The sequence below is a fragment of the Capricornis sumatraensis genome, chromosome 1 (assembly GCF_032405125.1).
Source record: "Capricornis sumatraensis isolate serow.1 chromosome 1, serow.2, whole genome shotgun sequence".
NCBI classification, from domain to species: Eukaryota; Metazoa; Chordata; class Mammalia; order Artiodactyla; family Bovidae; genus Capricornis; species Capricornis sumatraensis.
Window position 1 is genome coordinate 6,024,528 of NC_091069.1, and position 12,981 is coordinate 6,037,508.

The 12,981-nt window shown below is 51.8% G+C and overlaps 1 protein-coding gene and 1 non-coding gene across 2 annotated transcripts in view; one reads left to right on the forward strand and one right to left on the reverse strand.

The window, feature by feature from the left end:
• Positions 1-950: 950 nt before the first annotated feature.
• LOC138093565 (U6 spliceosomal RNA) lies at positions 951-1,053 on the forward strand. Its single transcript, XR_011146117.1, has one exon. It is a non-coding gene; the product is annotated as a U6 spliceosomal RNA (small nuclear RNA).
• Positions 1,054-6,574: 5,521 nt separating this feature from the next.
• The window catches only part of FUBP3 (far upstream element binding protein 3), a 47,423-nt gene continuing 41,016 nt past the window's right edge, over positions 6,575-12,981 (reverse strand). The window contains exons 16-19 of the mRNA XM_068989997.1: positions 12,808-12,884; positions 10,046-10,117; positions 8,775-8,902; positions 6,575-7,884 (exon numbers count right to left, since the gene is read on the reverse strand). Of these exons, the coding sequence (XP_068846098.1) occupies positions 7,876-7,884; positions 8,775-8,902; positions 10,046-10,117; positions 12,808-12,884 (286 nt within the window). The 3' untranslated portion in view covers positions 6,575-7,875. The remainder of the gene's footprint in view (positions 7,885-8,774; positions 8,903-10,045; positions 10,118-12,807; positions 12,885-12,981) is intronic.

A 12,981-nucleotide genomic window follows, 5' to 3' on the forward strand; every position in this document is an offset into this window, starting at 1 on the left:
AACGAGGAGTTTGGGGATGAGTTTCACGGAAGCCACAGGATCCACATTATTTCTGCATCGGTTGCACAGTGTGGGTGTGACCTTGACTCAAATACGCAGTTGTTCATGACAATGGTATTTGAACTGCTTACCTTGTTATCTTAGATAACTCTTTAAAAAAAACTGATGAAGAAGATTCAAAAAGAACGTGTGGGAAGAACTTTTTGTTTTAAAGTTGAGTTGCTAAGTAACCACTGCCAGTGGTAAAGAAGCCCCTCTCCGGCATGGCCAGCTCTATAGGGGGAGGAGCTCCGTAGGGCGAGAAGAGCTGTAGGGGGAGAAACAGGAGAACTTGACCACTAGGGTCAAGCTCAGTGCCTTGAGTATATAGGTGGTTCTCCAGCGGTGTTAGTTGTGGATATTAACTGCACAGTGACTGCTGGCCGTGCTGAGATGACCTGCTTGCTAGGGTCTTGTGTGCTTGGTCCCGCAGTCGTGTCCAACTCCTTTGTGACCCCATGGACCGTAGCCCGCCAGGCTCCTCTGTCCGTGGGATCCTCCAGGCAAGAATACTGGAGTGGGTTGCCATTTCCCTCTTGCCTGGCTTCTAACCGAGCATGGAACTCAGTAATAACCTGAGTGATGAACTTTTGGGTACGATTTTGCTGGAGTAGATAGTGGCAGTCTGAATTCCAAGACCAAGTGCAGAGTGAGAACTTTCCTCATCAGGAACGGTGGGCGTATAACCCAAATGGGAATGAGTTAAGCTGGAAGCGTGGGTGGGCACGTTTCAGGTCTTCAATGGGTTAAGTTATGGTATAGATTATAGGTTGTTCTCATGAATATGCACACAATAATCCTAAACAAAAATATTAGCAAATCGATCCAATGATATGCAAGGATAGGTAATACATTACCACCAAGTGAAGTTTATCCTAGAAATACAAGGCTAGTTTAACATTTGAAAAATCGTGCTCGCTTAGGCAGTGCATACGCTATGATTGAAATGATATAGAGAAGATTAGCACAGTCCTTGCCCAAGGATGACAAAGTCATGAAACATTCTATATATTTATAGACTTCCCTGGTGGTAAAGAATCTGCCTGCAATGCAGGAGACCCAGTTTCCATCCCTGGGTCGGGAAGATCCTCTGGAGTAAGAAATGCAACCCACTCCAATACTCTTGCCTGGGAAATCCCATGGACAGAGGAGCCTGGCGGGCTACAGTCTATGGGTTGCAATAAGTCAGACATGACTGAGCAACTAACACTTTCACTTTTCTTTCAACTGACTCATTGGAAGAGACTGTGATGCTGGGAAAGGTTGAAGGCAGGAGGTGAAAGGGATGACAGAGGATGAGATGGTCAGCAGCACTGACTCGATGGACATGAATTTGAGCAAGCTCCAGGAGTTGGTGATGGACAGACAGGGAAGCCTGGAGTGCTGCAGTCCTTGGGGTCACGAAGAGTGGGACACAACTGAGTGACTGAACTGAACTGATAGCTGATTTACTTTGCTGTACAGCAAAAACTAAGACAACATTGCAAAACAGCAAAAAATTAATTAAAAAATTGAATACTCATCAATGTGATTCATTTCATTAAAATTAAAAAGCAGATAATTCATGTGATGATGTCTATGAAAAAACATGTGAAAAAAGTGCAGAAAAAGCATGTGAAAAATTCCACACCCATTCATGATAAAACTTCTGGCAATGTAGAATCAGAAGGCAATTTCTTCACCTGATGAAAAGTACGCGTGACAATTGTACAACACACATAATGAATGGTGAGTTATTGAAAGTGTGCCCTAAGACTGCAAATGAGACCTCTCTCCCTCCTTTCAGCTGACAGTGTACTGGCAGTCTTGGCCAGTGATAGGAAGCAATAAAAAGAAACAAATGGCATAAAAATTGGAATGCAAAAAAAGACATCTTCGTTATTTATAAATGACATGATTCTGTACATAGAAATGCTACATAAATCTATACATTATTAGAATTAATAAAGAATTCAAGTAAAGTCACTGGAATCAAAGTCAATGTGTAAGCATAAATTATATTTCTATCACCAGCCAACAAAGTGAAATGGAAAAAATATCTTTTTGGATAATAGCTAAATATAAAAAATCCAGGAACCAATGGAAAGATGTGCAAGAATTTTATGCTGAAAACCATGAAAATTATAGAGCAAAATCAAAGAACTAAACAAGAGACAGGGATATACCACGTTCATAGACTGGAAGACAATGTTGTTAGGTTGTCAATTCTTCCTATAAATTCAGTGCAATCCCAAACAAAATCCTAGCAGCTTTAAAGTCATTTTTGTGATCTGCCTGAAATGCAGGAGGCACAGGAGTCCTGGATTTCATCTTTGGGTTGGGAAGATCCCCTGAAGGAGGGCATGGCAACCCACTCCAGTACTTTTGCTTGGAGAATCCCAAGGACAGAGGAGCCTGGCAGCCTACAGTCCGTGGGGTTGCAAAGTGTGAGACATGACTGAGTGTGCATGCATCTCCTATAGCTGCCCAGACTTTGGAGGAAGCTGGGCTTCAGATCATATGTCCTGGGGAGACCCAGAGACCCCAGGGGAAGCTTAGAGGATCCGTGCTGAGGCTGACATTTGTTTCAGATCTCAGCCTGTCCTGGCCCTCAGAGAGGAGCAGAAAATACCATCAAAGCAGTCAGAAGCCGTGGACTCAGTGACTGCTCTAAGCTGCTACTTTCTGAGAGCTCGGGATAAGCCAGGGCTTTGCATACAGTCATGGATCCCCCAACTCAGCCCCAAGATCTGGGAGGTAGCTGTTATCCTCACTCTGTGGATGAGGAAACTGTTGAGTATTGGAGATGGAAGCTTGAGTTTGTATCCTTAAACCTTCCACTCTGCTCCCCATGTGAGCTGAACCTGTTAGATCTCTCCAGAACCAACTCAGGGGGCCCTCGAACATGTCTGTTTCTGTCCTTGGCAGGGCGCAATGGACAGGTTTTACAGTCAGACTGAGGTCTGAGCCCTGCTCTGCTGTCTCCATATCTGGGGTGTGACTTTGGCAAGAACCTACTCAAACCTGTTCCTCATCTCCTGTGTGGGTACCCAGAGCCATGGGGCTCTCATGGGAAAGTGAGATACAATCTGTTCTTGTTATTTGCAATGTGATGTTCTATAAAGTTGCAGACACTGAACCTGTGAATACTGAACCCTTGCTCCTTGGGGAAATATAAGCTCACTGCATTTTTTCATCAACTGACCAGCACATAACTTTGCTTCATTTGTGTTTCTCTTTAAAGAAACACAATATATGTTTCTTATATACAGCTGTTGTTCAGTCGCTAAGTTGTATCCAACTCTTTGCAGCGACCCCATGGGCTGCAGCACAAGGCCCTCTGTCCTCCCACAATTGCCCAGAGCTTGCTCAAACTCATGTCCATTGAGTAGGTGAGGCCATCTAACCGTCTCATCCTCTGCTGCCCTCTCTCGTTTTACTCCAAATCTTTCCCAGCATCAGGGTCTTTTCCAATGAGTTGGCTCTTTAAATCAGGTGGCCAAAGTATTGTTGTTGATTCGTTAATATTGAACTCACAGCCAACAGCACCTCATGCTTGAACAAAGCTTACCTCACACCTGTATTTTCTCTGTAAAGCACATCATTAGACAGCGCTACCTCAGGGGTCATTGTAAATGCAAAATCACCCAGAGAAAGCACAAAAATGCAGAATACGTGGCACTAAAGAGAGTGTGCTAAAGAGAGGAATAACCACAAAAGTGTGGTGAGTGTTGATCTTAAAGTTATAAATGCATTTTAGTGAGTAGGTGAATTTGCAAATACAGCATCAGTGAAGATGACTGACTGCGGTGCACCAACAGGGCCTTGCCCATGGCTGTCATGTGGCATCGGCTCTACGACTGTCTCCTCCTCCTACCAAGCATCTCACTTGGTGGCGATGGCAGGGTCCCCGCTCTTTGACCACGAGCTCCTGGCGGGCAATTGTGTTTCTCTTGATTGAAGTCTTAGGGGAAGCAGAGCAGAGAAGCCGGCGTGGAAGGCCCGCGTTCTTGGGTGGATAAAGGCAGTTGGTTTGCCTCTGACTCTGAGCCCTCATCTGTGAAAGGGGAAGCATGGACCTGCCAGACTCCCCAGGTGTGGAGACCCCTAGCAGAGGAAATGCCTGAAAAGGGCCAGAACCTTCTTGGGAGATGCTACTCACAGGCCCTCAAGACAAAGGCCAGCAAAGATTCCCATTGTTTCAGGGCTGTCTTCACTTGCCCTTCCACCCATCCAAGATGTGGACCCAGACCAGCACCCCCTGCGGAATTGAGTGTCAGTCCACTTTCTGGCCATTAATCTCGAAGAGTCTATCAGGACCATTTGCATTAGCCCATCTTAAAAAACCCCAGCTGGGTCCCAGCGGGCCAGACGTGGGCTCAGGAAACAGTGCTGCTGTAGCCAGCCAGAAGCAGAGGCTCTGTGGCTTCCAGACTCCATCGTGGACCCAGCCCTGCACCACGCTGTCGGTACCCCAGCCACCCTGACTGCGTGAGGATGTCACAGATGATCACCCCTGGAGAGGGACGCCTCCTACCTGAGACCAGGGGTATTGATGGAGGCACCCTGGCTGGAGGACTCGCCACCCCGAGCCCAAACTCTTGGATGGATGGGGAACAGCCTGGCTGGGTCCTTGGAACCCGAGCTTAGGCGGCTGGCAGAGACTAGGCGTGCTCGTGTGATGGAGGACAGAGGTGAGGCGAGAGTTCTGCAGACAGCCTGGGCCCCTGCCCCGCCTCCGCCGCCTCCCCCAACACACAGACTGTCCTTCCCGTGATGACCATGCAGCTTTCTTAATGGAACACAATCGCTGAACTTGGTACATTTCAAGCACTTTAGCCTTCCAGGACACCAGACTGCTGATGAAAACCATCTTCAGTGGGCGCCATGTTAATGAGAGGCCAAATTTCATATGCTTGCAAACTTTCCCCCCTCCTCCCGCTGTACTGCACCCCAACCCCCCTCAATAAAAGGTTGCATCAGAGAGAGAGAGAGATTTCCATAATTTATAGTATGGGCATTTCACTGGGGACAAGCGCTAATCTGTACTTACCGATACATTTAAGAAAATGCATCCTCCCGCAAGCCTGCGCCATTTATGACTCTTGGCACAAACCGCAATGCTCAGTCTTCAATTAAGGGACACCTTAGGGTTCATTATCACACAATCGCTCCCTGTGAACCATGCCAAATGCTGTTTTGGCACGGAGCTTGGAAGATGAATTAGAAGGAAGTCTTCTCTATAATGCCGTCTCCCTAAACCCCATTCCCACCATCAGCGTTTATGCCCTTCTCTGGCGTGACCCCCTCCTTCTTTCCAAGTGGCTTTTACTATTCAATTTCTCAACGTCAAAGTCGATTCTCTAGAGGTGTAGTCAGAGATGCCACGTCTCCTTTTTGTCTTCCGGCTCTCAACAGGCCTCAGAATGGCTACAGATGGGCGGCTCTCCACACCCCTTGTTGGCCTAAAGGAGCCACAGATGCTTTTTTTCCCCCTCCTCTTAAGAGCCTGGGGTAGAGAGAAGAAAAGGGACCAGAACGGGAGTCACACGCCATGAGAATGAGCCATAAGGAGGTTCTAAACAGGGTCCTCCTTGCAGCCCTGTGTCTAAACGAAGAGGTGCCTCGCGCATGGCTCACAGCAGAGGGAGGCGAGTTCAGAGTCAAGGGGAGAGCTCGGTTCAAAGTGAGCTCTGGTCACTTCCACCAACAGGAAAGGAAGCAGGAAAAAGAGTTCAAAGGCCCATCTCCTTACCCCCTCAAAAACCCTCCAGTCCAGGGCCCACAGCGTGCCCGTGTCCTGAATCCACAGGACCCTCCCTGGCTTCAACCCGTGGGTAAGGGCACCCCTTTTTGCCTCCTTCATAAAAACACTGAAACGGAATGAGCATGTTTGCTGGCACTTTCCAGCTCTCCCAGCTGCCCAGGTCCCACCACTGGTGGGGCTGAGAGAAAACAGCACCCATCCATGGAAGGGGTGGGCCCCGGGCTGTGGAAGGAACCAGCGGGGCGGCCGATGCACCGATGCACCGGGCCACGTCCAGGCTGCCCCCGTTTAGGTTCCGATTTCCCAGGGGTGTGTGGGGAGGTGGGTGGGAGGGAGCCGACTCAGGCGCGGGGATGTGGGTGGACCACCCCCCAGCCCCCGGATCGACTGCCCTCTGTGAATCTTCCGGCTCCACTTACGACGACAGCAAGGAGACCCGTTACTGACTTCTTGGTGTCACACCCACATCGAGAGATGCGTAGATGTGACAGGTAAGAGGGGCTGATGGTAACCCAGGCTCTAAAGTCAAAACTGTCAGATGATGCATAGCCATTAAGATAAAATTAGCTTAACGAAGGAGTTGCAAATGCAGGCTGTGCTCCATCAGCTCCGCCACGCAGCACAAGGTGATGGGCTGAGAAGCCTTGCCTTTCTTTGGAGGGGTGGGTGGGTGGCAGGCAGTGGCCACAGGAGGAACAAGAAGACCGGAAGCAAACAGACTGAAAAATACTTTGCCCACAAGATGTCTTGTGGAAATTTTATTATGTAGAGTGTAAAATGAATTGTCAGTCAAATAAAAAGAACACGTCTTTAAAAAAAAACAAACAAAAAAACACATGCATAACATTTTCCAATTGCCTTTTTTAATAGTTAAACATTTCAAGCATTATAAGGAAAAAAAGGAGAAAACCCCCCAGACACTGTAACTTCAGTACATCTCAAACGGAATGTCCCCCAGGTCAACTGAAAAATGCAAGAAAAAAAAAATAGCTTCAATTCCGTTTTTCTTTCCTTTAAAAATACATGTTACCTGTACAAGATACACTACAGTAAACATTGGAAATCATATTATCCCTTTTATTAAATCAAAATTATTTAATTCATATTGCGGTTAATGCTAGATTTATTTATTCATCTAGTTAATTTGACAAATATTAAGAAAATATTTAAAAGAAAAAAGCAAAAAACACCTTGGAATTAAAAAATAGTTACTACATTTTTATGCGGTTTAATGTTCCACAGTGTTTGTTAAAAGTTATATTGAATTTATTTTTAATATTAAAAATAACAGTATTTATATTTCTGAGAGAACAGAGAAAGGCTTTTTGTTTTGTCTTTAAAACAAGCTTGGAGGTCTTAGATACACAATTGCAACCGGTAGATAATGGAGACGTGAAAAGACGTCTGCTAAACACACAACACCATTTTTATATTATTAACCCCTTTAGAACTCTAGAAATTATACAAACCCTAAAAAATGCCCCCTCCCGATCCCTGTTGGACAGCAATACAATTATCTGTCTCAATTCAGAATGCACATAATTAATTACAATACATAATAGTTCAGTTTTTTAAAAAATGCAATAAAACCAGACAGCCAAGATACAAGAAATTAGAAGTAAAACATTTAATGAATTTACACATTTAAGAATATTTAAATACTGTTTAAAAATTTTTTTAAAGAATTTGTTACAAACCACCTAAGACTTCCAAGCCACTTTTTTTCTGTTGCAACAGAAAAAACTGTAAATAAAAAGACACACGAACAAAACAAAAACAGAACACACCATGTTGAAATGTCACTGCTCTGAGGCACATTCTGGCGCCAGAATTTGCAGGTATTGCTCCAAAAAGATTCTCAGAGCTTATACATTTGAAGTAACGAACAAAAATAATGAAACAAAAATTGTCAGCAATTTTTAGTAACTAATTCTCCCAATTTTTAGAAAAATTCTGTTAATCTAAATATAGTGTTTCACAGAACAAAACAAAGGTTCTTCATCAAAGGGTTTGCAAATCTAAAAACCTCTGTTACAAATAGGTTTTTGCTCACAACACTTTTGAGGGGAGGGGAGCCGCGGGTCTCGGTCCTACTGTTCCTGTGGAAGGAAGGGGGAGACAGGTTAGTCTGAGGGCAGTCTCAGGTGCTGGTGTGCTGTCTGGGGCTCTGTCTGCATGGAGGTAACGGATGCTGGCACACGCGTGCTTGGGCGTGCACACACACACACACACACGCGTGAACACCAATGTCTAAGTGCCTTCCCGGCCTAGCACCCAGGGATCTGGCCCAGATAAGCTCTCACACAGGAGGCCTCAGGCGCCTCCTTCCACAGGGGATCCGGGCGGGGAGAGGGGAGTGAGCGAGTGACACTCCTCCTCGGTCACCTACCGCCGCCCCCGCTCAACTCCTGTCCCCACAGGGCCCAGCTTCCCAGTGAGACGGGAGACTAGTCTGGGGGTTCAGGGCCTGTGGTCACCAAGGGACTGTCCACAGGGACCTGACTGGCATCAGCTTGTGGGAGTCCTTGGTCCCCTGTCTTCCCCACATTTGGAAGAAAACTGTTTCTGGACAGAGCCCTCTGGTTTCCGGCCTTTGAAGGGGGCGCTCGCCCTCCGCCTGCTGCCCCTCACTGCTGACTGGGGATGAGCGTGACAGCCTGGCCACCCCACCCTCTTCAAGAACAGCACTGGGCAGTGGCCACCACAGTCCCCAGGGGCAGTGCCACGCTTGCCCGGGGCCGGCTCAGCCTGGCATGCTCACTTACAACTGGGAGCCTGGGTCCAGAGGAAGACACCGAGGCTGCTCAGCTCGGCGGTCTGCCTAACCTATTGTTTCCCAAGAGGCTCCAGTTTGTTCCAGCAGGGGCGAGGAGGGGGCCAGGGTGGTGGCTCTGTACCACTTGGGCCGGGGTCAGGCACACACAGAAGGCTTAGGGAGGGGGAGCGGAGGCCCGGGCGGTCCCGGCGTTGCGGGCGACCGGCTACAGACCTGGCTGGGGGCCTGTGCCTGCCCTAGGGTCTGCCCGTAGAAGGCAACCTGCTGCCGGTAGTACTCCGCCCAGGCCATGGTGTAGTCCGGCGGGGTGCTGGCCTGGGGCGCGGCGCTGGCGGCGTGACCTGACGGGCAAAGCAGAGCACCAGTTACTAGGAGGGGAAGGGCATGGTCAGTCTGCAGGGACCCCTTCCCAGAGCCTCTTGGGAGGCTTCCCAGGGGGCGCCTGGACCAAGCGCCTGGTGCCCACACTGTCCGGGCAGACATGGCCTGCCCAAGCATGGCCTGCCCAAGCACGGCTGTCAGCGCTCCCTCGCCTGGGCCCCAACCACACCTACAGTCTGCTTCTGTCATCAGCCACGTCCTCGGCGTCCATCTGTCTGTCCAGCCAGCTCCTTGCCAGTGCCCGGGGCCAGAGTGGGAGGAGGGAGGGCGAGGAAGTGGGTGCCCCGGCGGGGGTGTGTACGTGCGCCTGCACAGGGCATTGCAGCCCAGGGGGTTCCAGAATCTGGACCGTGGGGGTTGGGGGGGTTTGGCTGCTCCAGGCGACGGTAACCCCGCTGACCAGGCCCCGGCCCTAGAAGGGCTATGGACCTGGTAACGATCGCAAACACAGGATGGCTGCTTCTCTGACAGTGTCTGACCCGCGCTCTTCAGAGCAGCAAGTGACACCCTTCAGACTCAAGACACGAGATGCCTCTTCTGGCCACACCTGAGCACGCTGGCCCAGCACTTGTGGGATGCGCACAGAGGGCTCAGGACTCACCTTAAATGATTCACTTGAGGCAGGTTTTTTTTTGGGGTTGCCGTTATGAAGTTTTCTCCTCTTTTTAAAAAAACTGGCTTAGTGGAGAAAACTGGCACAGCGAAGAGCTTACTTTGGAAGAAAAGCCTCAGAGTCTCCTGCGGCCTCAGTCCCTCCCGCAGCCTGAGTCTCCCTCCTCCCTGTCTCACCTGCCCGCGACGGCCAGGGAGAGCCGGGCAGCGGCCCGGTGGCAAGGCGGCCAACAGCCAACAGCCCCTGGCCGGTCTGGGTCTAACCAAGGGTTCTCACGTGGACAGCCTGGGCTGGGGCTCGCCCCGTGTGGAGCCCGGAAGGGAAGATCGAGGAGGGGAGGAAGGCAAAGGACGCCCGCGCGTCTCACTGACAGGGTTGGGGTGGGTGGAGCAGACAAAGGCAGACACCCAGATGGACGCACACAGGGCACGTGGCGAAGGTGGCGGGGGCCCTTGGGCCGGGCCCCCCGCGCAGAGGCCGAGGCACTCACTCTGCTTCTTGTAGTAGTCCTCCCAGGCCTTGCTGTAGTCAGGCTGGCTGCTCTGCGGCTGGCTCTGCTGGCCTGCGTGGAGAACACAGAGGCAGTCAGGGCTCCGGGCCCTGCTCTCCGCACTCACTCACTGGCCTGGGAGGAAGGAGGCAGGCCGGCTCAGGCCCACCCCTGGCAGGGACCCCAGGCCAGCGGGGGCGGATGCCACTGAGCCCCGTGAGGCTGGGGCAAGCAGCAGGAGCGGCCTTGACTCCCTTGGGTCAGAGACCTGGGCTTCCGAGGCCAGAGCCTGAGGCCCCGAGCGCTGTCTGCAGCTCCCTGGATTGGCCCTCAGATGGACAGAGAGTCCAAACGGCACTGACTACTCCCCTGCGCTGCCCCTTCTGTTCAAAGACTGATGGCTGCCTCTGGACAAGGAGAAAATTACAGGAGACACATAGGGAAAGTTCCAGAAATTGTGCTCAGGATGACAAGATGAAGTGCACGCAGCGAGGGACTGACGCCAAAACGTACACCTGACCCCCACCCAGCCTCGCGCTGTCCAGGGTGGGCTGGCGGGTAGAGCACGTGTGTGGGGTGCCCTCTGCCCTCCTCTCTGAATTACTGGGTGCGGAAAGGCTAGGGTGGGAGGCACAGAGCAGCAGCAGTCTCTCTGGGGCATCAGGCGGTGGGCGGGGGGGCGGTTATTAGACTTGACCACAGACAAGGTAGGACCTTTCTTCTGCTGAGGGCTGGCCTGTGTGTCCCCGTGAAGGCCCCACCAATGTCCTTCCTTCGGTTAGAATCACTGCCTGCAGCAGGTGGGAAGCTCAGTTCAGTCGCTCAGGCGTGTCCGACTCTTTGCGACCCCATGGAGTGCAGCACACCAGGCTTCCCTGTTCATCACCAACTCCTGGAGCTTGCTCCAACTCATGTCCATTGAGTCAGTGATGCCACCCAACCATCTCATCCTCAGGCAGGAAGGCCATACTCAAAATCAGGTTTCATGGTCAAATGCTTTCCCCAAGAGTTAATTTACTGAGGACTGAGTGGGGCACAGGGCTGGGGAAAGAGCCCCCTCCCTACCGGGGCAGGACCACCGTGACAGGACCAGACTTGGACTTGGACGCTGATGACAGGAGGCTGTCGATCGGAGAAGGCCAGGCATGAGGAACGGGGCAGAGGGAGCACCCTGCTCAGACATGGAGGACGTGGGCAACGGGGTTTTTCTTCTCAACAAGATTTCACGGACCAAAATCAATTCTCAATTCCCGAGTAAACCAAGCGACAGCACAGATGAAGCTGGTGAAGATCCGGGACGAGCTGTGCTCCGCTTCCTCGGCCCACGTGCCTCTGCTGACTCCTTACCCACCTGGGCCTGGGGCAGCAGCGGGGTGGGCTCTGCAGGAACCCCCAGGCCCTCAGAGATGCACGTGAACCCTGCAGCTTTAGGGGAGAGCTTCACCAGTCAGGGGCTCCTCCCCAGTTCTCTGTCCTGGGTGATGGGCATGGGAGAGCCCTGACCCAGGCGGCTTCCCACGCTGGGGGTGCCTTCTGGCGGAACAGGAGGAAAAGAGATGTGCCGGGCTGTGGGGAGAGCGAGCACTGTGCAATGGGGAGGAAGAACCTGGGTGGTGTAAAGGTGTTCGTGGTGGAGTTCTTAAGGATATTCTGCATGTGTAAAACGTTTTGTTAAGAAAATGCCAGTGAAGAGAAGGTAAAAAACACAGCCATGCAGTGTCAGAGCTCACATGTACTTTAGAAATCAAATCCAAATCCTTCATTTCACTGACAAAAGAAATGGAGCCCCGGAGAAGGGGGGACACGTCTAAAGCCATCCAGCCAGGCTCCGGACTCCTGGGTGCTTCTCCAGCTATGGATCTGACAGGTGCCTGGGGCAGGGCTCACAGCCAGCGCTCTGCTGGGGGGTGGGGGGAACCCCGGGCCCAGCCCCTGAGAGCAAAGCTGCAGCGTGTCCAGTGGCCTGGTGCCGAGGGAAGCCTGCCAACGCGCTGAAGAGCGCTTTCCAAACACCACCAGGCTGGCCCTTCAGATGTCCAAAAACAAAAGAACCTAAGGTAAGCAATTTCGTGGGGCTTTTGGCTTTTTTTTGCGGGGGGGGGGGGTGGTGCGGGGGAAGCCTATGAAAAATAAGCTTTACCAGCGACAGAACTCAAGAATGAGTCCCTGAAGCTGATGGGAGGCTAGAGAGAGGGTGTGGGTGTGACTCCAGCAACCTCTTTCTCTTTTACAATCAGTTTTCTTAAGAGAGCAAATTTTCTAACTGTGTGTTTTCTGAAAGTTCAGGAGATAGAAAGAATCCCTTCCTAAGATGTTGCCAGAAAAGAAGACAGGGAGGAGGCCACCTGGAGACCAGAGGAGGAGAGTAGGTGGGCACCCAGTGCAGGGGAGGCGGGGTGCGGGGTGGGGGCACTCAGGCCAAGCCTCCTGGAGACCAGAGGGAGAGAGCGGGTGGGCACCCAGTGTGGGGCGGGGGCACTCAGGCCAAGCCGCCTGGAGACCAGAGCAGGAGAGCGGGTGGGCACCCAGTGTGGGGCGGGTGGGGTGTGGGGCGGGGGCACTCAGGCCAAGCCGCAGGCCTCTCGGACCCTCGGCAGGGAACAGGAGTAAAGGCTGTAGCCCTGAGGAGGACGCAGCTGGTGGGACAGAAAGGTTTGAGGAGTCCTCAGGCCCAGGTCCCCCCCAGCTGGAGACGTGTCCCAAGCCCCAGGAGGCCTGTCTGGGGGGTGGAGGGCGGTCCCGCCTCCTCCTGAATCACTTACTTGGAACCTGCTGTGTGGGCTGCTGCCACGCCTGGTAGGTGCTGCCCCAGCCCTGGGTCAGAAAGGCGGGAGGACCACTGTGGAGGACAAGGGCCATTCATTCCAGGCCAGGGCACACCCCCTCCCCACCAGTCACCCCCCCAACCCCGTCCCCACCAGAGTCACCCCCAACCC